Source organism: Argopecten irradians, chromosome 5 (assembly GCF_041381155.1).
Source record: "Argopecten irradians isolate NY chromosome 5, Ai_NY, whole genome shotgun sequence".
Taxonomy (NCBI): Eukaryota; Metazoa; Mollusca; class Bivalvia; order Pectinida; family Pectinidae; genus Argopecten; species Argopecten irradians.
In genome coordinates this window covers 35,432,129-35,459,690 of record NC_091138.1, presented here as the reverse complement: position 1 = coordinate 35,459,690, position 27,562 = coordinate 35,432,129, and the positions used below count along the sequence as shown (strand labels likewise).

The window sequence follows — 27,562 nt, the reverse complement described above, 5'->3', positions numbered from 1 at the left end:
TCATAAGAGGTCATGGCAACGAAATTGTTTTTTGATCATGTTAGAGTACCAACGAATATAAAACCTGAAACCTTATCATTATTGACGTGTTTTATTATCTGGATTCGTGATGGAAGCGTTCGAATAACATCTACATAAAACAAAGAGGAAGTTATTTTTATCATAGACTTTAATTTTGTAAGGTAGAAATTATGGCAGATGGATAATTAAACGCTTCGCTTCTAACATACCTAAACGATCTCCTTTTTAGTTACAATTTCGCGATCTCCTCTTTAATGTTAATTCACGGGGAGAAATATTCCCTATTTGTGAATTTACGGCAGTAATGAACTTCACAGGTTATCTAACTTCAACTTGTTTTTTTTTATTATATTCGCGGGTATCTTACCGCGGAAATTAACAAACGCGAATATAGCCAAACTTAATCACTGGAAATTAATGCAAATATGCAATATGCAAACCATATAAATTCCGAGTTTATTATTATTCAATTCATCATGTGTTGTAAAATTTTGTCGGTGAGTATGATAACATGTATTCTCCCTAACGGTTAGAAGTGACGAAATGTATATATTATTTTATATAAACTACCTCTGCAGTCGAAGAACATGCTGTTATTATAAAACTAGGATCCTAACTCAAAATCAACTACACATACTATGTACCTAATATAGAATCAGTGGTCAGGGTGACTCTGTTAATAACGAGATAGAAATATTTTCCATTTTTATTTGCTGCAAAATCGGTATTTTTCGTAAAATAAACTGGTATAGCGAGAATGTCAATGAAGTACTTGTAGAAAAAATTTAAATAGCCATTTAAACGAAAAAATATCAATAGTTGAAAAGTGGCATTTCTCAAAGTGCGTCACGAAGATAGCCACCATACATGGGCATTGTATTGGTTAAGTCATTGCATACGTAGCAAAAGAGGCGAAAACATAACCAATTAACAAGTAATCCATTTATAAACTTAATCAACAGTGGGACAACATAAAATAAGCGAATCATATTGTCTTTGTTCTTATTAGCAACATATATGAGGAAGACATCAAAGTGTCACATGTTACGTGTTCATCCTCATTCATATATTGAAAATAATATTCATTCTCCAAGCAATCGACTTCGTAATTCCTTTAATGCATTCATTTCTCATTGATCTTCATTAAATTAAACTGTTACAGTGAGAATGCCATTGAAGTTCTTTTAGAAAATTTATTGTTTTAACAAGTCATTTTAACGAGAAAATATTAATGGTTGAAAATTGGTGTTTTCATTTAAGTATACGTTATATCAAAGTGCCTATCGAAGATAGCCACCATGCATGTATTGGTTAAGTAAATGCGAAATGGGTTGGACAAAACATTAACATGAATACAGTTATGATTCATATATCAACCATTTGAGAACAAGAAGTGACGGAAGGTGGTTTTGGGGTTGGTTAAGGGACATAAGCTTATATGTTAGTATCCTACAATACAAGGTGGATTTTGATGAGGTTTGGCCGAACGAAATATCTATGCAAACATGCTCCAAATAAATTTTAAAAAATTACGTTGAATTAGAAATGGTAAAATAATCTCGTTCTGGTAAACGTATCGTCATGTTTTGGCGGTACTAAATGACATTACAGTTACCGTAGGAGTCATATTTATCATACAAACGATGTCATTTCACAATCGCGATACCGCCTGATTGATCTGTGTACCAATTATTTTTCGTTGTGTTTTTGCAATATTTCACTAATAACATGGTAAACACAATACACCAAATTCACCTATGGATGAAATAATAATGAATTTACAAGTAAAAGTTCGGCGCAAAGGTAGACCATTTAACAACACCTTCTTCCTTATTTTTTTTTAGTGTGGCAAGCTTTACGATAGATTACGTATGTACCAGTAGAGCGTAGACTGTTACTGACCGACGCATCTTAGAAAAATAATTTTATTTCTTGAATAATTTGGTATTATTGTTTACATAGTATACACGTCAGAGGTTTGAATACTTTACGGAGGAAGTTTTTAGAATGTGACAATTCTTTCAAAAATCTGCTGATGTAGTTATCATCTACGTGCCGATGTTTGCGAAAGACTGAATCATCGCATATCAACATTTATATTTTACCCTGAACGCAGATGAACTCTCGAATAATGCATATATTGTACATGTAACTTATTTTTCAAATTTCAGATGGTCTTTTTACGAAATCTCATGAAGTTGATGCAACATCAGCACAGATAATGGTCACTTTTTTAGCTTTACTTTGGTCATCTTCGAGTAAATAGACTGTGATAAGGATTACAAAGTGTCACGTCTTCATCCTCATTCATAATATTGAAACGAATATTCATTCCCCCCGCAATCGACATCGTAATTTCATTAATGTGTATCGTCGAAAGTTTAAAAAAAATTAAATCATCAAAACAAATAATTACATGTGTGAACGTGCCGCGGAGGAAGTAGCGGGGTTGTATATTACAAAATAATTTCATTGCGACAGCATTTATTCGATGAGACTATTATAATTAAGTAATAATTTGGGTTAATTGTTATGATACACATGCATTGTTAACAGAACAGCATTAGAAACGGATCTGAGGATAGAACGGGAATGGCGTGGTACGCTACAGAAAACATTGGAACAAGAAAAAGAGGCTACAGCTCAACTACAGGCAGAATATACACAGGTCAAGGAAGTTGAAAAGGTATCAATAATGATATACAATAATTCTTTACTTTGCTTACCACGAAAGTGATAAGCCTTCATTACTCCGCATTTCATATCGCATAAATACTGGCAATAACGTTGAAGGAGTTAACCTAGGAAATCTGAGACATAGTATAACCTATTATTACATAGTGTATTTGATATTGACTACAAATTATCGTGTAATACATGAAGTATTTGTTGCCTATTAACATTTAGTATGACTCAGTATCTGTACATATAGTCGTTTTATACCGATGTAAGCCTTAGCATTATTTGTCGCAGTTAAAAGTGGTTTTTAACAATGCCATAGACTGCAATGCTTTTTTAATGCATGACGTAAGAAAATGAATAATGATACTTGAAAATTCAAACATTCAGTAAATCCCCGTTATATCGCCACCCGTTTTACCACCAAACCCGCTTATCGCCATGAATGTATTCACTATTTACCTATTTTCGAAAACAATGCTCCTTGACTTGTCCATTTCAAGTGAAAACATCCACCATTAATCAGTTACATGAACTCTTCCACTACAATGACAAACCTGTTTATCAGTGTATATTTCAATTTGTTTAATTCTAGGAGTATAAATCTTTACAAAAGATGCACGAAAACCTGCAACAAACGTGTGAGGAACAGGAGCGAACTCTGGCTGAACTCGGCTCCCATCTTAGCGAGTAAGCATACATATATATATGTAACGAAACAAGTGTAAATAACTCTGAATCAAAACCATTTTCTTTCGTGGTTACTATTTCAAACCATTTTTGCGAATATTAACATTTTCAGATTAATTTATGAATGGAAAGAACTACCGATAAAAATAAGATTGATAATAATTCAATAAGATTATTGAACGTAAATATACTTTGATCGCAAGTTAATTGCACATGAAAGAATGTTGTATTGATTGCTTACTTTGAACTACATTGCCTGAAAAATGTTTTCTTAAGAAATGTTTAGTCTGTGTAAATGACATTCGGTTGTTCTTGTCCTCCCAATAGGAATTGTAAGTCAAAATTATTTAATTATGTATAATACCGTAAAGCCGATTATTTTCGCGAGTCAATTTTTCAAAACGAGAAAAGGTCAATTTTAGCGAATATAAAAAGAGATAATTCTTCCATTTCTCAATAACCGGCTTTACGGTGTATTATTCAACTGTGTTGATGTACTGTTAGACATTGAAAATAGTTTATAATACTTGCGGAGATCATTTACAAACAGATATCTTTCTCTAGATTTGTTATCCATGATTTGCAAATACACAGAAGTTGTACTTTACTTACATTGTAATACATCTTCACGTCTTACCAAATGTTCCTGTGACAAACTGTATATGTCATTTCAGATCAAAGCTTAAGGTTGAGGACATGCGAGAGGCCAGTCAAGCAACAAAGGAAGCTGCCTGGATGAGTGATAAGGATGCTTCACAGTGTAGTAGCTGTAATAAAGAGTTCTCCATAGCTAGACGAAAGGTTGGTAACTTTACAGGTGTTTAAGGGCAGTTTAACTCTCCATAGCAAGACGAAAGGTTTGCTAATTTACAGGTGTTTTAGGGAAGTTTGACTCTCCACAGCTAGACTAGAGGTGAATAAACTTACAGGTGTTTTAGGGAAATTTGACTCTCCATAGCTAGACGAAAGGTGGATAAACTTACAGGTGTTTTAGGAAAATTTGACTCTCCATACCTAGACAAATGGCGGGTAAATTTACAGGTGTTTTAGGGAAGTTTGACTCTCCAAAGCTAGACGTAAGGTTGGTAACTTTACAGGTGTTTTAGGGAAGTTTGACTCTTTCACAGCTAGACGAAAGGTGAGTAGATTTACAGGTGTTTTAGTGAAGTTTGACCTTCCATAGCTAGAGGAAAGGTTGGTAAATTCACAGGTGTTTTGGTGCAGTTGGATTTTCTAGATCTTTAGCCGGATGAGAGATCGCAATTATGCGCTTGCATTTTTTTTTGGATAACATCAGTATGCTCATTGGGTAATCCTACTACCATACTAAAGGAGAAGGTTTTAAAAGTGTTGCACATGTGAATTTACTTACGAGTGTTTGATATCAACCTTGTTTTTCCAAAACTACGAAGGCATGGCTATAGTTAAGTTAGAGAACGTTTATCATTGTTTGAATTGCAGTCAATTTTTACAGGAGTTTGGACTTATAGATATTGAGCGTTTGATGTTAGATCCACTCCACCCACGTACTATGTTAATAGTGTCCGAATGAGATTAGCTGAAAAACACAACTAAAATATTCAAATTTATTTCATAGAATTTATATGATGAATATTTATATACGCGTTTTGTTTTGATTTATTTTTGAAAGTTCGCATTACAGCAAAATGTTTATAACATAGTAAGTTGAAGCAAAATTTTCAATAAGGATACACTTTCTTATTAATGATGTTTTTCTATCTTCTCTATTTTTACAGCATCATTGTCGGAATTGTGGTGAGATTTTCTGTAATGAGTGTTCGGACAATAAGATGCCGTTACCGTCGTCAGCTAAACCTGTGCGTGTCTGTGATACTTGTCAAACTGTTCTACTCCAGCGCTACTCATCGGCTGGAAGCAAAGCCTAGGGGAGACTACTCTACCACACAATGTTGTCAAATAGACTAAAGGGAGATAATTCCTCACTCCGCTGACCAAATTAAGATTCATATTTAATGACGGATCATATGAACTCAATACAATAAGTCTCTTGAAGTTCTGCTTTTGTCGTCAACATTATCACATCAAATTACTGATTCAGTTACGAAAACTGACTTGTTATTTGCATGCGTTTGCATGGTAAGATGTGATGTATAAAGACAGATTCTCCAAATCAAACTTTTAGCGGTATCACATCACAAACCTCAAAACCGTGAACGTTGAATTGGTAAAATTAATCGACTTATTTAATTTCTGCTGATTGGTTTATCATGATTGCTTACGCAAGCTATGTTTAATCAGTTGTTCGTTAAAAGTCATAAAGTGTCAATTTGGTTCACCTGTCTTATCATATTATTTCAATCTAACGCACAATTGGAAGTCATAAGAAATAATGTGTTATGGAAAATACTCAAATGCTTATGAAAAATATTGTTGTTCCTGTTAAAATGTTATTTCGTAGTGATTCTGAAGGCCTGAAGTAAGACAATATTACTGTACACATATTTGATGTCTGAAAATAATAACAATTGAAGGAAAGCCCTTGATGAGCACACTATTACATTCCGATGGAAAGTTCTTTTTTTAAAGGGGATATTCTCCAGAATTCAATGTACCGGTATGTATAATTATTGACAATGTGTTCAGTTCGCACTTGTCTTTCTGATATGATTTTTATACTCATATTATAATTACTTGCCAGTTTATTTTGTGGAAGTTTCGCCATTTTACTCATTATAATTATAAAATCCATAACTGCTGGATGATGCATCTAGCCATAATCCTGCCACGGATTACATATGCATATATAAATAAGGTCGGAACATATTTTCACGATATTATCTAATTATGTTATTTTTCACACTCAAAACATGCTTCCATAGAAAATAAAATTAGGCTACAATGTTGTTAGGCCTAATAACTCGCATTGGACATATATGATTATAGCTATCATCTGCAATATACATTTTTTATTGCGAGGGTACTCGTAAGTGCGGGGATACTCGCACTATTATTTTCCTTGTCGGGTGTAGATTCTGTACATCCGCTATGCGCAGATTCAAACTGCGAACGCGATACAGGAAGTCAGTGTCTTATACCGTTTGATAAATTTCATCGTGATTTAGTGACACCAACCTTTCAAAACATAAACAAAGATATACGTATCAGCGATAATCTGCTATAAATTACGAACAGTGAAAGTGCAGTGCTAAACGCGTTTGTTTTGTGTAAACTACAAGCGGCATATTATACAAACTCTTGCATCGGTCACGATACTCTAAGCATCTGATCGACTTCGGAAACATTCGGAACTATACAATGCAAATCAGGTTTATATAGTCAATAAAAGAAAGTGACGAAAACGATAACTGTTGGTACCGGCCACACATTTAATTTATTTCACATCATCCTAGGTCCTACGTGTATATGTACGTTGCACTATCGGTTACTAAATCATGTGACCACAGTCCGCGTTTGCTGCAGTTCTAATAAATATTTCCAAAATTACACAGCCAGACGTATGACAAACAGGATAAAAATCATTATAAAATATTATCTGAGGTCTATATCTAATGCACTCAAGAAAGGTGTTCAAGCATGCTACAGGTAAGTCACCACGTGCAAAGAGACTTGACAGTGTTCTAGCGGACGACTGTTTTTAACAGCGAAACATGTCTATCGTATTAATATCAATATGATAATAAATACACTTCTATGTATGAAAGAACACACTTAACAAAGCTAAAAGTATTTTTTTTCTTTTAATTTCTTACATACACCAAGGGCGTAAACCATCTCCTTGCAATAGTCCCAAGGATAATGAGCGAAAGTGCTACGTACACCTGTTGTCGTGGATGATTTCATACTGGAAATTAAGGATAGGAAGTAGTAAGCGATCACTTAATGTCTAAAAGACAAATTTCTAGTTTTTAATTTCAACAATTTATCCTTAGATTATCCATAATTCGGATACTGACGCAGGTACAAACACATGGATTTTTCGATCATTTTTCGATTGACTTGGGATATCAAAATATTTCATGAAGATGTTCTCACAATAAAAAATGCGTTGTGTCCATAGATTAAATGTTGAATGGAGAATTTACGAAATTTTCCTATAAAATTGAAATATAAATACAAAGTATAAATACAAAGTGATGAATGTGTCTGGTGGTAATGAGAATTATTTAGTAGGAATCATTGAGAATGTTCATTAACAATAATGTGATATATATATAAATATGAACGTAACTATTACGTGTATAAGGTTGTTCCTATATGCGTGTTTATGTGTTGATGTATAATGCTTATGAATATAGATGTACTATTTTAACAGGGCAAACATATTTGGTAAATGAACTATATCAAATGTATAATATTCACGTGCTATATTTGAAAGTCATTGTTACGGGGTCATCGAAGTCATTGAAAGTGCTTCTATGAATAAAGCATACATTAATTGCTAGTCTTTACCTTTTGCTTTTATAATTAAAAAATGCATCGAGTTGGAACAGTAATTTATACATTAGCATCGGAATATCATAAAAGACCATAATAGCAAAGATCCACCTGTCATGAGACGCATGTATGTCATACATAAAATGACTGTAGTGTTTAAATAAATAAAATTATAAACATGTCTTTTTAGTTTTCAACACAAATATAATAATAATGACTGTAGTGTTTAAATAAATAAAATTATAAACATGTCTTTTTAGTTTTCAACACAAATATAATATATATATAAGTGCTGCTACATTTGAAAAAGTGAACTGAAAAATGGATTGTTAATAGTGATACATTCTAAATTCTGAATAACAAATACTAGCCAATCTAATGTTGAACAGGTGTACTGAAAATGGTGTAAGAAGTGATGGTATACAACTTCTGGCCTTATTCATATTTATCTTTTTTCTCCGTTTCGAAAGCCAGCTGATTATTCACAACATTTGTATAATATGTTAATTTCGACAAATTTTATTGCAAAAAGCGAAAGGATTTGGCATGAGGCAAATTCTATTTGAGCCATTTACAAACAAATCCGGTATCTTTAACAAACGTATACCATGCAAGTTCTTTATAAAATTGTATTAAGTGAGGTGTCTCAGTGCAATCCCGTTATAACCATGGCGGCTTCTAACTTAACAGACTCTAGCAGATTTTTAGATGGCACAGAGCAGTTATCCCATAAAACAACTGCATATTCTTAAATTGGGAAATTTATATATTTCATATATCTAAAAGAGTTTTAATATACTCAAAAAGGGACATGAACCTTAAATAATTTATTCTGTATGCTTAGATATGGTTTTCAGATGTTTATTCAATATTTTATTACAATGATTGATCTTAAATGACAGGAAAACGTGGGGAATACCTACCCCAAAATGATAACAATAGACCGTCATATTCTATTTTTGGAACACAAAACGAAAGCTGGCCGAAAGCGAGGTTATAATGAACAACAAACTTGCTGACATAGCAAGGAATATTAGTTTTCCACATTTTAAGATTATTTTCCAATTTACGATGGTTGACAAATGAAATTTAAGCCATATCTGTTATTATTTGATATAAAACAATTTGTATTTAGCGTAAGAATGATAAGTCAAAAGTCAAACGAGACTTTTCATTCGACGGGGAACCGCGGAGGGAGGTTCTTCACTTATAGCACATATGTACATCACGCAAGTATAAAGTGAGGAGACGCTCCGTTTCTTGCATTTTACATTTACCTCTTACTTTCCAACCATTTTGTTTACGTTCATTCGATTTGTGCAGTGCAGTGGGAGTTCACTAAAGTTCAACACTATTATTTTTATCACACTCCGTCTACAAAACTGACCGGACCGGTTCAAAATAGAGAAAGATGGAATTTCGGATACATGCGTGACCAATGTGATCACTCCGCTAAAGTCTATAATGGAGGAGCAAGTTGTAAGATTGAACTCGCTAGGTTTTAAGGCCATACGTTTGACAGAAGTACAGATCGGGACAGTATTCAAAATGGATATTATCAGTTCATATTCACAAGCCCAGAGGTGTTGCTTGATCCCCAATGGCGAGGTGTTCTGAAAAGTAAAGATTTTACATCTCGACATGTGTTGTTATTCAGTGGTAAGTGAGCTTGCTTCAGTATGACCACCAACTCATAAAATATAAAAAGGTCAGAGAATCATGAAAATATCTTTAGTTTATCAGTTCAACATTGTTTGAGACAAAAATATGCATATGTATCACTGTATCATTGTATGTATCTCTTTATCATTGTATGTATAAACGTATCATTTTCCGTATAAACGTATCATTTTCCGTATCCCCGTATCATTTTCTGTATCTCTGTATCATTGTCTGCATCCCCGTATCATTTTCTGTATCTCTGTATCATTGTCTGTATCTCTATATCATTGTATCGGTATCTGCTTCGTTAAGTCTTCATAATGTTTCTTGTCTCAGAAACTCTGTCTTCCAGTGTTGCCTCTCTGTATCACTGTTTCTCTATGCTTCTCTCTCTGTTTCTTTCGCTCATTCACTTACTACACTTATATTTGTTAGATAAAGGGCAAGTTTAAGATGTTTCCTTAAATACATTTTGAGTATTGTTTTGTATGTCTTAGGTGAAGCGAACCCTTACCATCGAAAATCATGAGGATGTTGTTGATCCAAAACAACAGAGACTCTATTCACCATCCCATTCTGATATGGACTCTGAAATTCTGATTCACCTACAGCAGCTGAATTTGATTCCTCCATATATGGCTACCTAATGAAGATGAAGGGCGCTATAGCAACTCGTCTACAGGGATATGTTAACAGCCTCCACTACATGATATATTCTTTGTGTGATTATGTCACGTTAAAAACAAGCAGAAATTCTGGAGGAATCGAACACATCTCTGCAACAACAGGTCCAACAGCTCCAGATTGAAAATGCAAGATTACAAAGTGAACGAAAGGTGATGATACAGATAAAGATAGTTAGAGATGTCATAAATCAAGAAAGAGACTATCTGTTAGATGTTATTGTTAGAAATAAAACTTGTTAAGACAGATTATCTCTAGAAAATCTTGTAGCGCTTGATCCGAATGACATTATCAACCGTCACAGCCCTGTGCTTTCTGCTGCTATCGACGATTTTACAAAATCCACAACGGAACAAGGAAATGGTATATACAACTCGAATGACAATATTTCTAGGAAAAACAACTTTAAGCCAGCTCTAATAGGTGAATGCATTTTAGGTACTGCTGATTTAATTATGCCTCTCCCATAGCATTTTCACCAATACTTTTGGCTCACGAAAATACAGGTAGCAGGGCGAACTGTGAAATACTCTCGCAACTTATACCGTGCGGTAATCATACTAATTTACACTAAATATTGTCTGAAGGGTTAGAACCACCAGATCCAGCACCGGTGCATTCTGGTGAAGCATATGCATTTGAAAATAATCAGAGAATTCTACGTACATGATTTTCCAGGAATAATAACAAACATGTTATAGAAATAATGACTAACACTTAAGATTTTCTTTAGATACATGTAAAACTTGTATCCAATTTGATATGAAAATCACACTAATTCGTGGCTATAGTTGCAATCATTGACAAACAGTGATTTTCATTTAAATTTTGTTTGTGTGATTAATTAACGTCCTATTAACAGCTTTGGTCATGTAAGGACGGCCTCCCATGTATGCGGTGTGTTGCGTGTATGTTGTGCGAGGTGCGTGTTTTGGGAGACTGTGGTATATTCATGTTGCGTCTTCTTGTATAGTGGAACTGTTGTCGTTTTTAAAGTGCTATAACACTGAAGCATGCCGCCGAAGACACCAAGCAACACAACCCACCCGGTCACATTATACTGACAACGGGCGAACCAGTCGTCCCACTCCCTGTATGCCGAGCGCTAAGCAGAAGCAGAAACTACAACTTTTATAGACTTTGGTGTGTCTCAATTTTTGTAAGGTATTGGATCCTACAATTACTGATCAACTTATATAGTTAATGTAACACTTGTCCCCTCTTTTTGAAAAGAATGACGCAAGTCACGGATAATGTTTTCAAAGCTTTGGAAAAAGATGCTGTTTCAGCAAACAACATTGTATGTTCAAAATGTAACACATCCTATATAAAGTCTAAACATAAATGTAACAGATGTCAAGTATTTATTCGCCAAGAAATAACTTCTGCAAACAAAATAGATTTCTTATCAACATAAAATCACTCCTCAGCAACGAGAAAAAACTGTGACAATCTAAACTTCCACAACTACTTGCCAAATGAAAACGGTTTCTTAAGCGAAACAAAAATCTTTTGAAGACATTTCTAATTCTGTTGATTCTTCATTAACATTGACTGACCCTTTATTTGTTAATCCAGCATCACATCTGGCTGTTGAAAAAGTTTTGGAACATATAGGGAAAGATGCAGGTATAAAAGCTTTAGGATATGGAAATAGAGAGTGGACATTGGTCGCTTGTGACGGAAGCCCCATGAATTTGGTTTTGAGATTAATAAAGAATTATTAAACGAAAAACATGATTTTTTTTGGGTGGTTCCAATAGTAGGTCTTGGTCACGAGGAGATGACTATGGTACGGAGTTTGGTAGAAATGTCTTGGGATTTCATTTATAAAGATTTCGCTGAAATCCTTGGATTTTGCTAAAAGATGTAGTGACCATCATATTGCTTTCGATAATTTAAGAAAATTGCGTGAAGCTACTAGGACTGAACTTTTTCTTCTGTTTTTGAAATCCCAAACATACATTACTGAAATCAATTTGATAACATTTTTTTCGTGGATAGCATCATCTAAAGATGGTACTTTAAACTTTCTTGTAAACTTTGTCTGGAGATATATGGAAGAAATATTTATTTTCAAGGAAGGAGTTAGAACAGATAACGATCATTTAATTGAACAAGTCAGTCTTTTGTTTGAGAGTTATGGTATGGTTGAAATCACTCCAAATTTCAATTGATCAACCTTTATAATCAAATATACTGTTATTTTTCTTGCCCCCTGATGTTTACGCTTCATTTAAGAAATGCAGATTTATCAGTAGAAGTGGACGATCCGATTCTTACCAGGGCATTAATTTTATACTTGAAGAATTCAATAGAGATATCAAAAAGTGGGTACGTGGAGATTCTAATAGTGACAGTCAGTTATTAGAAACCAGTTATCTTTCTGCAAATTACGTAAAACAATTCATGCTCTGTTGTCTATTCCATTTCTGAAATTCTACCTAGACCCGTTCCATCTTATAGAAAAGAACTAGACGAATTCAGACAAACATTATGAAAATCGCTGTTATTAGAACCAATTTAACAGGACAATTGATTCACTAGAATCAAAATTAGAAATGTGCCAACATAATAACAACTTTCGACGGGACAGCATTGACAGAGCAACAAATTTACTAGATATATTTATACAGAGTAACTGTAAATATCCTCTAAAAGAACTATTTAACGCAAAATCCCTTTATCACAGAACAAAAAATACATTTGAAAAAGACAGCAACAGCACCAAAATAGAATTACTTGCAATGATAGAGGAGAATGTAAGATTACTGGGCGAGTGTGAGAAAAACGAGTGGATGAACAGAATGAAAAGAGAAAATGTAAGGAAGGCAATGATACCACTACCCTTGGACTTCCTTGCCGAAGTACGCGAGCTTGAAAATGTATAGAACTTAGAAGAATATGATTAAAATGAAAATAATTGAAGAGTAGACTAACATGTGTTGATTATTTTATCCCTTGGCACCGCCTCACCTTTGGCCTTTAGTTGAGCGTTCGCCCCTGTGAGGTAGGCTCTGGGTTCTGTCCCCTGGCCGAGACACACCAAAGTCTATAAAAGTGGTAGTTTCTGCTCCTGCTTAGCGCTCAGCAAAAAGGGAGTGGGACGACTGGTTCGCCCGTTGTCAGTATAATGTGACCGGGTGGGGTGTGTTTCTTGGTGTCTTCGGCGGCATGCTCCAGTGATATAGCACTATAAAAAGGGCAAAAGTTCCACTATACAAGAAGACACTACACGAATATATCGCAGTCTCCCGAAACACGCACCTCGCACAACATACACGCAACACACCGCATACATGGGAGGCCGTCCTTACATGACCATAGCTGTTAATAGGACGTTAATTAATCAAACAAACATGTGTTGATTATTTTATTAATTTCAAATGAAAAAACCCTGATATCCTTAGGAGAAATAATTAACTATATTTTTGCTATTAATACAAATGTATGTGCATGCAGTTCCTGTTTACACACGGAAACAACCACGCACACTTACATTAAGGTTGTACAAACACGGATGTGTACCAACAGAAATTTAAATCTGGTTCTTGAATTCGGAGGTATAATAAACGTCACGGGAGGATTTTAACTCCAAAGGTTGAACTATCAAACTTATTTATATTATTCATATACATATACTCGTAGACATGAAAACCGTACTTACAAATTCGTTTTGCCTTTATATAACAAACTCTTCGGTGAAAAGATAGATGCAAATACATATTTATGAAATTCAATATGAATCCCGACATTGGACGTATAATCATGTTCCGGGAGTATTTTGTTGTACGTGACCATTAATACCGTAACAAAAAATCGTTATGTCTTTTTGTAACATACGCTTCGGTGAAAAGATAGATAGAAATATATATTAATGAAATTCAATCTATTTCCTAACTTTGGAAATGAAACCGTGATTCGCGGCGGATATTCCCTCAAATGGTAAGAAACACGTGGTTTTTTTTATGTAAAAAAGCTTAGTAAAACAAGTCACGTGCTTATACCTCATTCATGCCATTGGCCGAAATACGGAATTGTGGGTAACTAGTGAACATGTGATTGTGTGTTTACTTCCAAATATAGTGATTTCCATGATCTGGTAAAAGACGTTGCTTTATATCCGGTAGATAATTTTTCAACAACCTTATAAATTCACATTCAAAACCACAAGAATCTAGTTTATATATTCATCCTTTATCAAAAATGCGACACTATCGACAGCTTTGCTTATGTCATAGAAAACTGACCGTTTGTTTGTTTGAATTATTAACGTCCTATTAACAGCTATGGTCATGTAAGGACGGCCTCCCATGTATGCGGTGTGTTGCATGTATGTTGTGCGAGGTGTGTGTTTTGGGAGACTGCGGTATATTCATGTTGTGTCTTCTTGTATACTAGAACTGTTGCCCTTATTATAGTGCTATAACACTGAAGCATGCCGCCGAAGACACCAAGCAGCACACCCCATCCGGTCACATTATACTGACAATGTGCGAACCAGTCGTCCCACTCCCTATATGATTGCTGAACGCTAAGCAGGAGCAGAAACTACCACTTTTATATACTTTTAAACAGCTATGGTCATATAAGGACAGCCTCCCATGTATGTAGTGCTTGCGTGTATATCGTGCGAGGTGCCTTTTTTGTAAGATGACCGTTAAGGCCCATGACCGTTTGTTTGTTTGAATTATTAACGTCCTATTAACAGCTATGGTCATGTAAGGACGGCCTCCCATGTATGCGGTGTGTTGCATGTATGTTGTGCGAGGTGTGTGTTTTGGGAGACTGAGAATAAATCTAATCGTATTAGAAAATATCGCTTTTCAATTGGCCTCTCTGTTACTGTTTTCTGAGGTGCATAATTATGTATTGATATATTAATAGTTTCGACCAAAATATTTCTTAATAAATTCAGTTAAATCGTTATTTTGTGAAATAGAAATCGAACAAATACTAAAAGAGTACCCAGAAAATATCACAAAAAACGCTAAATGTTATCATGACGTAGTTAATGCAATAACGCATACACTATCAATTTATAATTTCAATTTACCTGAACAATCTAATTAAGAGCTGTCACAGTGTTGAACAATTCAAGTCACGGATAAAGAATAGAGTGGTAAATTCTCAGGTATCTTCATATTAAGTACCAAAAACATTTGACTTCATCAACCATAATAAAAACATTTTTAGGGTTACTTACTTTGATCTTGGAGGTGACCTTACAATTCTTAATTTCTTTATACCGCTGAGGAGCTATGTATAAAGAGTATGTAATAAATAATACTGGCAGAATATGGTCGATTATATTTAGGACCACTTTACAAACAAGTTGTGTAGTGAAAATAATAACTCATTTCCCAACTCGTCGGCGTTCGAGAAACGGTTTCCGCTCGATAACTTAAGTATGTATTGTCCGATTTCAACCAAATTTTATATACTGCTTTATATGATTGGATCTCAAATCCGTCAATATTTGAAAAGTAACGGGACATTGAAATCGTCAACACAGATTAATCCATTGTTTCCGCTCGATAACTTTAGATATTTATTGTCCGATTTCAAACAAATTTGGTATATTTTTTATAATGAGATCTTGGACGAATACGATAAAAAAAAAAACTGTCAATGTTTGCAAGATTTACGGGACTTTAAAATTGTCACAACTAATAAACCTATGGTTCCCGAATGATAACTTAAGTATTTATTGTCCATTTACTATACTGGTCATAATCCATCAATATTTGGAAAAGTTATAGGACTTGATAACTTTACAATGTATTTAACTGTAATTAATTTTAGTGATGCTGTGCAGTATGGCGTGCCGAACGTTGCAAAATTCAATAAGTAAAAAAAATTGTGCAAAAAAATTGTGTTTGTAATATATCGTTATATGTGTTCATTCTTTTTAATTTGTGTGTGTGAAAAATTTTTTTTATGTGTATCTTTTTTTATATTTGTGTGTGAAAAAAATGGTTTGTGTGTAAAAATATATATTTGTGTGTGATTTTGTTTTATATTTGTGTGAACAAAATTTCTTTGTGTGTGTGAAAAATATATTTGTGTGTATTTTTTTTATATTTGTGTGTGAAAAAATGGTTTGTGTGTAAAAAATATATTTGTGTGTGATGTTGTTTTATGTTTGTGTGTGAAAATCACACATAAATATATATTTTTACACACAAATATATTTTTCACACACACAAAGAAATTATTGAACAAAAATTTTATTTTTACATATAAATATTAAAAAATTACACAAACATTCATTGTTTTTACACACAAATTAAACATATTGAACACATATAACGATATATTACAAAACATTTTTTTTCTTTACACATTTTATTTTACTTATTGAATTTTGCAACGTTCGGCATGCTGTGCAGGCGATACATCCACTTCCATGGATTTTTTGTTTCATTTTCTGTCTAAAACATAGCGGGAATTGTATTTCTTTTATTTAACAGATCTACATTTGCGATCATTATATGCAGTTTATTACACTTTGGAGAAAATAATTTGTTTGATGACATGAAACATTATTTTAATACAGTTTTGGATAAAAAGGAACCCTGTCGTACACCTCTATTGGACAACTCTAATTGGCCATAGCACAGAGCCCTGGGGACATTTTGATTTATTAAAATCGTATTTAAAGGGCCGACATCGGTGTTGCTACATATAATATTTAGTTTAAGTGTAAACGGTTCGTGGGTAAACTTCCATTGTTCGTGAAAGAGGTCCTTTTTGTTCATTTCATATGCGTTTGTTTATGATTTGTTTGTTTGTTTGATTTATTAACGTCCTATTAACAGCTAGGGCCATGTAAGGACGGCCTCCCGTGTATGTGGTGTGTTGCGTGTATGGTGTGCAAGGTGCGTGTTTTGGGAGACTGCGGTATATTCATGTTGTGTCTTCTTGTATAGTGGAACTAACCTTTGCTCGCCATGGCTCGTTTCATTAATTTGATTGATTAAGTAACGTCCAATTCTTATGTGTTGTTTGGTGTCTTCGGCAGCATTTTTCAGTGATATATATGTCTCTAAACAAGAAGACACAACACGAACATACCGCAGTCTCCCCCCCCCCAAAAAAAAACACGCTCCTCGCACTTTACACATGCTACACACTTCATACGTGGCAGGCCATTCTTACATGACCCTCTTATGACAATCTTATTAGTGCGAGTGTAGTCGCTCTATTATTTTCCTTGTCAGGTGTAGAGTTTGTTCCCTGCTGGTATGCTGTTAGAATTGTACCTGCTGCCCCTATTGCATGATCGTAAAAGGCGACTAAATTTTGGATCTTGTCTTTTCTCTTCTTTCTAACTACTTTATATTTCCTAATTCCTTCCTTGGCCTCACATTTGGCATCGAGTTGAGCGATCGCCCCTGTGAGGAAGGCTCTGGGTTCTGTCCCCTGGCCGAGACACACCAAAGTCTATAAAAGTGGTAGTTTCTGCTCCTGCTTGGCGCTCAGCATACAGGGAACGGGATGACTGGTTCGCCCGTTGTCAGTATAATGTGACCGGGTGGGGTGCGTTGCTTGGTGTCTTCGGCGGCATGCTTCAGTGATATAGCACTATCAAAAGGGCAACAGTTCCACTATACAAGAAGCCACAACACGAACATACCACAGTCTCCCAAAACACGCACCTCGCAATTTACACACCTGCGCACTGCATACATGGGAGGCCGTCCTTACATGACCATAGCTGTATAGAACGTTGAAATAATTAAACAAACAAACATCCGCTATATGCGCAGATTCCAACTGCGCACGCGAAGTCCGTGTCTCGTACCGTTTAATAGATTTCGCCGTGATTTTAGTGACACCAACCTTTCAAAAGCATATACTAAGACATTCTTGTCAGCGATAATCCACTATAAGTTAAGAACAGTGACATTATTTTTAGGACAGGCCACATATTTCATTTATTTCATATCATCCTAGGTCCTAGGTGTACGTTCCACTATCGCTTACTAAATCCTGTGACCACAATCCGCATTTGCTGCAGTTCTAAGAAATATTTCTAAAATCACCTATCCTTGCGTAGGAGAAATAAAAAAGACTATGAAATATCAGTCTGGGTGTCTGAGCTCTAGATCTAATGTACCACAGAAAGGCGTTCAAGCGTGGCACAGGTTAGTCACCACGTGCACAGAGACAGGACAGTGTTCTAGCGGACGACTATTTTGAACAGCGAAACAAGTCTATCGTATCAATATCTATGTGGCGCAGTGGTAGAAGGCGCAGGTATGTTTGCCTAGGCGATTGGGTGCCGTAGATCGTGAGTTCAAGGCCCGGATAGGGCACGAGTCAATAAATTGTCATGCTTTGTTAAATTGTGTTTCTTTGATATTGGTATCAATATCTATATAATAATAAACACACTTCTATGTCACAAAGAACACACTTAACAAAGTTCAAAGGTATTTCACATTAAAGTTCTGATAAAGTAAAGGAAAGTATTTATTACAATACACCAAGTACGTAAGCTATCTTCTTGCAATAGTTCCAAGGAGCGAAGGTGCTACGTACACGGGGACATCTTTTACCGAAGATAATTTCATACTGGAAATTAAGGTTAGGAAGTAGTTAGCGAGCACTTAATGTCTAATATATTTCTAGTTTTCTCTTATCAACATTTTACTTCAAATTCAAAACATTAAAAATAATTCATTGCGTCCTGAAACAAGAGGCCCAGAGGGCCTGTATCGCTCACCTGGTTTGTTATGCCAAGTAATGATCTCAATACAGGTTCATTGTTTCTTTTCTGAAGGAATTTTAATATTAACCTCTAAATCCCCTATTGGGCCCCAACCCTCCTGCTCCCAGGGGTCAGAGTCAAAAGTTATACAAGTTCTGTTCCCCTTCCCCCAAAGGATGTTTATGGCCAAATTTGGTCACAATCCAAGCAAAACTCTAGGACAAGTAGCGATTTATAGGATTTACCTCTATTTCCCCTATTGGGCCCCACCCATCCTGCCCCCGGGGGGTCAGAGCCAAAATTTATACAAGTTCTGTTCCCCTTCCCCAAAGGATGTTTGTGGCCAAATTTGGTTAGAATTCATGTAGAACTCTATGACAAGTAGCGATTTAAAGGTTTTACCTCTATTTCCCCTATTGGGCCAAGCCCCTCCTGCCCCCGGGGGACCAGAGCCAAAATTTATACAAGTTCTGTTCCCCTTCCCCCAAGTATGTTTGTGGCCAAATTTGGTTACATTCCATTCAGAACTCTATGACTAGTAGCGATTTGAAGAATTTACCTCTATTTCCCCCATTGGGCCCCGCCCCTCCTACCCCTGGGGGATCAGAGCCAAAATTGATACAAGTTTTGTTCCCCTTCTTCCAAGGATGTTTGCGGCTAAATTTGGTTACAATCCATGCAGAACTCTAGGACAAGTAGCGATTTATAGGATTTACCTCTATTTCCCCTATTGGGCCCCGCCCCTCCTGCCCCCCCGGGGGTCAGAGCCAAAATTTATACAAGTTCTGTTCCCCTTCCCCCAAGGATGTTTGTGGCTAAATTTAGTTACAATCCATGCAGAACTCTATGACTAGTAGCGATTTAAAGGAAATGTTGATGGACAGACGGACGACGGGCCAGGTGAGCTAAAAATCTGTCTGCAATGGAACATCTTTAAAGAAACATAATTGAAAATTTTCGTATCTTTTTAACTCTTTCAGTATCGTATTCCGTCACTAAAACATTTTCATGTACTGTATCTTTCATGACGCATTATAAGATCATGATTGACATGTGAAAATCTAAAGTTTTAACGCACATCAATACATTGGTATTATCTTTGGAAAAGTGTTTAAAATGCAAGATAATGTAGATGATAACGAAATAATATATTAAGGAGACGTTACCAATTTAAAGATGACCATATTAAGATAATGTTAATAAATTGTGTTCTTTCTTTCAGGTACTGGTCACTATGAGGAACATTGCCAAGGGAGGTTTCTTCTCTGAACATGGATCCAAGGCGTCCGAGGGCAGAGTAGTGCATAAAGTTTGCGGAGCACTGTGTGTGCAATTAGATAACATAAAGTATCCAGTGTCTGTGCAGGAAACATGAGTCATAAAGCACAAATTCCACCAAATAGCAAATTTCCCAAATGTTGTTGAGGCGATCGATGGGTCTCAGATTGCAATACAAGGAATGAAGACAGAAGATGAGCCTACATAAGTATGTCACAAAGGTTTCATGCTATAAATATGCAGGGTGTTGTGGATGCAGACATGTTGTAAGAAAACATAATAATGAGCATATACATGGAATACTGTGTGTTGATTGCGAAATCAGCTATAACAAATATGGTTTACTGACCAACCATGAATTACTTGAGTAGCTGATAATGGTGATTTATAATCTCATTATAATTGAAAATCATGAGAACATTATATTAGACCTTACGATCAATTTAGTTTTTTCATAAATATACAAATGTACATTTTCTGTTTTAAAATTTGTGAGTTTAACTTAAAAATGAACTTGTACATTCCGTTAGTAAAACTGAAGCTAAGATTTCTGTTCAAGCTTTCTCATCGTGAACTGCCAATACCTAGGCAGTACCCGCATACATATATCAGAATTCCAGCATCCAAGGAACAATCGACAGTATGCCAGAGAAAGGACACTTATTGGGAGATTCCGGATATCCCCTTCGTATAGGTCTGTCAACCCCATTCAACAACTCTTCAACTCCCGGTGAGATTAATCATAAAAAATTAACTGTAAATCAATTCACATAGTGGAGAGGCCATTTAAAAAAATCAACAGCCAGAGACATGTAAGAACGGCCTCCCATGTATGCCGTTTGTTTGTTTGTTTGTTTGATTAATTAACGTCCTATTAACAGCTATGGTCATGTAAGAACGGCCTCCCATGTATGCCGTGTGTAGCGCGTGTGAAGTGCGAGGTGCGTGTTTTGGGAGACAGCGGTATATTCATGTTGTGTCTTCTTGTATAGTGGATCTGTTGCCCTATTTATACTGCTGCATTATGTATATCACTGAAGCATGTCGCATGACACCAAGCAACACTTTTGTTTGTTTGTTTAACGTCCTATTAACAGCTATGGTCATATAAGGACGACCTCCCATGTATGCAGTGCTTGCGTGTATATCGTGCAAGGTGCGTGTTTTGGGAGACTGCGGTATATTCATGTTATGTCTCCTTGTATAGTGGAACTGTTGCCCTTTTTATAGTGCTATATCACTGAAGCATGCCGCCGAAGACACCAAGCAACACACCCCACCCGGTCACATACTGACAACCAAGCAACACACCCAACCCGGTCACATACTGACACCATGGGCTAACCAGTCATCCCAGTCCATATTAATCCTGTAATTTCATGAAATCATCGTTTATTTTGTTCGCAATCGTTTTCAAAAATCGTCTCCATCAAAGTAGGTGAAAAGTATGTAAAATTGCAGGTAGGGCGTTAGAATTGTACCTGCTGCCCCTATTGCATGATCGTAAAAGGCGACTAAATTTAGGATCTTATCTTTTACATTCTTCCTAACTGACTTTATCCTTCCTAGTGCCTCCCTTGGCACCGCCTCACTTTTGGCCTTGAGTTGAGCGTTCGCCCCTGTGAGGAAGGCTCTGGGTTCTGTCCCCTGGCCGAGACGCACCGAAGTCTATAAAAGGGGTAGTTTCTACTCTTCCTTGGCGCTCAGCATACAGGGAGTGGGACGACTGGTTCGCCCGTTGTCAGTATAATGTGACCGGGTGGGGCGTGTTGCTTGGTGTCTTCGGCGGCATGCTTCAGTGATATAGCACTATAAAAAGGGCAACAGTTCCACTATACAAGAAGACACAACATGAATATACCGCAGTCTCCCAAAACACGCACCTCGCACAACATACACGCAACACACCGCATACATGGGAGGCCGTCCTTACATGACCATAGCTGTTAATAGGACGTTAACTAAAATCGTCTCCATCAAAGTAGGTAAAAGTATGTAAAATTATTTATAAAAGGTAAGTTATCAATCGGGCATAGATGGACAGGATCGTAAAACAGATTGTAGTTTTTACCTGGTGCATACGTCTTGTGTTTACTGTTTTCAAACAAAATAAGTTTATTATGTATTTATTAAATTTCAGCAAGTTTCAGGTCGTCTACACATTTGTTTGTGTATTTTACTCCTGACCAGAGCTGAATCCCACTGGAAAGCGCACCTCGCACTTCACACACACTGCATACATGATAGGCCATCCTTACATGACCCTGGCTGTTAATAGGACGTTAAAATAATCAAACAAGCAAACAAACAAACTTATGGGACAGTCCTTTTTCGTGAGGCTTTAGATCCGTCACTGGATCCCAAAATAACCATGCAATACGATTATATTATTCCATTAAAGGATATTATTTCATATTAGTCACTTTATTGAAACACATGCTAAGTTTTGGTGCAATGCGCATGTTTTTTTAAAGCGTATTTCCTTTATAGTTTGAAATCACCGCAACTGGTCCTGTAAGTAACGTCAACTGTACCAGTCAGCGATGAAAATAAATGGCGCCTGGTCAAGAACATATTATCAAAATTAAACAATGACTATTGTTACTAAAGTATCTTGGACTGAATATTTTTATTCATGTCGATTTTCAACGCCTTCTGTGCATTAGTTTCGAGAATAGAAATAATTATTTAAAATATTATAATTCTGTAAACTGCACCATCACTGAAAATGGTCAATACATGAATCTTACATTCATGGAGTTATCTCTCTTTCTATTGTTTCTCGCAAGTGGTGTCTATACAACATACATTTTGCATGTTTCTTCACCATCAATCTCCTCGTCAGCATCTGTCTCCAAAACTTCAATGAAAATTATAACAATCAGACATATTAACATCTGGCCCCTTTAACAAATTTTCAATGAATGACCCCCAGGAGCCTTAGGGGCGGGGCCAAAATGGCTAAATTTTCAGAAATCTTCTGAAATACTGGTAGAATCAAATACTCTTCATAGATGGAAAGGTCTTAAGGTTCTTTACAAAGATTGTGAATTATATGACCTGGGGTCTCGTGTTTCCCTCTGGGGATTGGGTCAAATTTACTACTATAGTTTATATAGGAAAAACACATTTATGAACATTATTTGCTTAGTTTCCATAGGAATTTAGTCAAACTGGGATAGAATTATTAGTCTGAGATAGCATTTTAACGTCATATTGGTCCTGGCCGACCCCGAGGGGCCAGAGGGGTGGGGCCAAAAGGAATAACATTTCAAAAATCTTTCTTCTGAATTCACAGATTCGATGGAACCAAATACTCTTCACAGATTAAAAAGTCAAATATATAAAATCACTGACTGACTTCAAGGGCCTGATGCGCCAATATATAGTGTTTATATGTCTTTGTTTCATTCTGTTTCTGAACTCAGGTGACCGTCAAGACCCATGGGCCTCTTGTTTTTTTGGATAATTATTTCCAAGATTTCGTGTTTATTCATAAAACATAAAAAAGAAATTTCTGGGATAAAATGCACTTGCAGAGACAATTATGAGTAAAAATGTCATGAAATTGTAACTTTCTGCCTTTATATAGTTATGGATATTATTTACAAACTTTTTCATTTAATATCAGAACGGATATATTCTCATGACAGTTTTATGATATCTAACGACTTAAACAATATCGATGCAAAGATTTAAACTGACGACACCCTGATGCAAGAGTACTGTTCTATCAAAAATCATTGAATGGACGCTAGTTATTCTTGTCTCACTTTTATTGTTTAATTGTCCTATTCCCGAAACGTCGCGGCTTTCTCAGGGTTCGGACCTTGTTTTGTCTCACTTTCCTTGTGCCTATTGACCACGTCACATCGAATAGATTATCCATATGAAATACTTTACTTTGTTCTAAGTAATCAATCAATTCTTTGAGGTATTGAATGTGATTTATTATATTGTCTTCTTATTTTGTGCAATAAGTTGTTATTTATTTATCACACTTAATTGTACCAAACTACTAAGTACTAACGTTAGCTGTTTACAGCAATCATCGGTGGCTTGCTATTTTATTATCCCCCGCCCAACGATTTGTTTGTTTGATATACAAATGGGTTCCGTCCGTCTGTCCGTACGAATGGTTTCCGGAGCACAACTCTAAAACCAGTAGAGATATTTCCACGAAACTTCATACACACGTTGGTCTTATGATCAAGTAGTGCCTTTTGCTATTTTAAGGTTTTCACTTTATGTACTTTTTTCTGTAACCATGGAAACATTGCTAAAAATGGCAGATTTTGTGTAAGAATCGTTTCCGGAGCACAACTCTAAAACCATGATATTTCCATGAAACTTCATAGTTTTCATTTTTGCCATTTTTGCCATTGAAACATTGCTGAAAATATCATGGTAAATGGTAAATGCAAAACTCCATCCACTCCACTTTGTGTATATAGTCTAATATAAATGTCAAGTCTGTATACCTGATTCAATTAACAATTGCAGCCCCGCTCTACTTGAATTACACTCCATCTTTCTTTAGCTCAACTTCCTATTTCCTGTTTTTTTTTTCCATACACATAACTCTCCACAATCAAACTTACTTCAGCTTTGATATCTCCATTGGCGGGGGATCTGAATGACTATGTCCTTGTTACTTTATTTTTAGCAACCGATCGTTATTTTTTCAAGATGGAGGGGAAAAGTGTTTGAGAATGTTGTCAACTATACGTCAAGAAACGTAGTTACAATAAGAACAAAACTTAGCGCAATAGAAATGGATCCTAGATACGCTGGTGCATCAAGGATTGATGCCAGCAAGGAACAAGCATTATTTGTCAGAAGTGCTACATGAAGTATCTTAGGAACGAAAATCTGCCTGAACTTCAACCCGCTCAGAACCACTGAAGCACGCCGCAGAAGACCCTAAGCAACACACTCCACTCGGTCACATTATACTATCAACGGACGAACCAGTCGTCCGACTTTCTGTATGCTGAGCGGTAACAGGAACAGAAACTACCACTTTTATTGACTATGGTGTGTCTTGGCCAGGGGACAAAACCCAGAGCCTACCTTACAAGGGGCGAGCGTTCAACAGAAGTCCAAAAGTGAGGCGGTGTCAAGAGATAAGTTAGGGAGGAGAAATGATAAAATCCCAAATTTAGTCGCCTTTTACGATCATGCCCTAACTGCATGGCCGAAATCTCGTATGAAATGAACATTCACATAAGGTCCTATAAAATATTAATGGACTCCGCCGAGATCATTCAGGAACGATAACTATGTGGTGGCGCTAGTGTACTATTGTCCATAATGATTATAAACAATAAGCCTTGTCGAAACAAGGCAGTTCCCAAATTGAAAGCGAGAGGAGCAGTGGTAACTGGTCGGAAGATCGATTTGATAGAAAGGTAAGGGTATTGGGTTTTTTTTTAACGCTGCACACGAAAACCGGCTCGGATTGCAGTTTCCTTACTTCAGACGTACGATGTATGCACGGTATGATTCGGATGGTCGTTGATTTAAAAAAAATGTATACATGCTGTTAAAGGACAAATAAGAAATATTTAATACCTGTACGTCACTATGTTTTCCTTTTATTAGATTCTGTACAGGTGTAGAGCACCGCTGCAGTACCAAGTAATTTATACCTTCGCAAGGAACCATTGGGTTTTTATTATAAAAAATATGTGATATAGTCGATGTGGCTTGTATATTTTGTTGAATACTGTCTCTGTCACTCAGCTAACGGAGCATGTTTCTTTGGTTCAGTCAGTAGAGCAGTAATAATTCACACCAAAGCTCCACCAGAGCTCAACCTCTGGCTTGATTCCTGGCCGGAGCACTTGACAGGAATCATGTATATTTTACCTTGTACAAGTAGTTTGTCATATGGCATTACATTCATATGCATGTACAAGTAATAATTGAATCAGTATAAATTAATAATATCCAGACGTATACGTGTATATCGTCATGATTCAATTCTCAATCCCTTGATTGCATACTAATATGTATTTTTTTTTTAAATATTTTATTTACAATTTATCTCAAAACTTGTTCATTTGCAGATTGGAAGCATATGGTAAGGAACCATGATTTCAAAGCTCCAGCCATACATGTTCCAAAATATGTTTCTGTTTCTTGGCCAAATCATGGATATCAACAGTTAATAGCTGATCACAAAGTTGTATTGCCAAAAATTACATCTGAGCAAATTGAAACCTAATTTTTTATATAGAATTGCAGGTATTAAACATGATTTGTTAATTTTAAAGTCATAAGGATAGTAAAACATAAAAAATGTATGTTTTCCTGCTTTATTACATGTAGGATGCTTGATAATATCTCTGGCACATTAAATTTTAAAGAAAATTACATATATAAGTCATTTTTGGAAATTACAATATGCATATACCATACCTGTATGTCTCTTTAAAATGATTTTCGTAAGAGCCTTCATTTTTTTTCCATTAAACTTGTATTATATGAAAACCTGGGTATACAAATGAACTATCCAAATATGCTAGACCCAATGACATCCGGTTTAGACAATGTTTAAAGTTACACTACATTTATAAATATGATTTTAGCTGATAATCGGACATCTACAGACACACAGGCAAAGGAGAAAGGGAGGGATCTGATGGCAGCTCAACGTGTCCTAGCTTGTTCACTCCTCTGTGACAAGGACCACATTTCTTAAGTGAAAGCTGCGATGAAATCCAAGGTATATCACGTGTTAGTTTCTGCTTCTGTTTAGCGCTCAGCATACAGGGAGTGGGACGACTGGTTCGCCCGTTGTCAGTATAATGTGACTGGGTGGGGTGTGTTGCTTTGTGTCCGGCATGTCAATCAAATTGATAAAACTGTGGTAAATTTAAGACAATCTTTGGATTTACTAAGCCGCATCCGTGTCTTCCAATACAATGAAAATATTAAATATCATGTGTTTCACTATTTCATCTATTGTTTCATTGTATGGTCTGGTTGTAGTGCAACTCATATGGTTTATACAAAGCCCACAAACATACAGCCAGTCATTTTTGATGTCCCCTACGATACTTTGTCGGCAGAACTGTTTACGCTACTCAAATGGTTACCAATTGAGTTTGATCTATGAGATCTATGTCCTAATAACAGTCATGGCCGTGCATGTAAGGACGGGCTCCCATGTATGTGGTGTCTTGGATGTATAAGTGTATGGTGAGTGTCTTTGGAAACTGCGGTATTGTTGGTGTTGTGTTTTGTCCTATCGCCGAAGACACAAATCAACACACATCAACCAGATCACATTATACTGGCAATGGGCGATCCAGCTGTCCAACTCCCTTAATGCTGAGCGTTAAGCCTTTTAAGAACATGCAAACTCCCTTAATGCTGGCGTTAAGCCTT

General features: G+C 36.0%; 1 protein-coding gene across 5 annotated transcripts in view; it reads left to right on the top strand.

Moving 5' to 3' along the window:
- LOC138323660 (RUN and FYVE domain-containing protein 2-like) overlaps window positions 1-7,837 on the top strand; it is a 51,809-nt gene extending 43,972 nt beyond the window's left edge. For all 5 annotated transcript variants that reach the window (XM_069268425.1, XM_069268428.1, XM_069268427.1 and 2 more), the window contains 4 exons: window positions 2,578-2,707; window positions 3,296-3,390; window positions 4,065-4,191; window positions 5,148-7,837. In XM_069268425.1, coding sequence (XP_069124526.1) covers window positions 2,578-2,707; window positions 3,296-3,390; window positions 4,065-4,191; window positions 5,148-5,297 — 502 coding nt within the window. In that variant the 3' untranslated portion in view covers window positions 5,298-7,837. The remainder of the gene's footprint in view (window positions 1-2,577; window positions 2,708-3,295; window positions 3,391-4,064; window positions 4,192-5,147) is intronic.
- The last annotated feature ends 19,725 nt before the right edge of the window (window positions 7,838-27,562 follow it).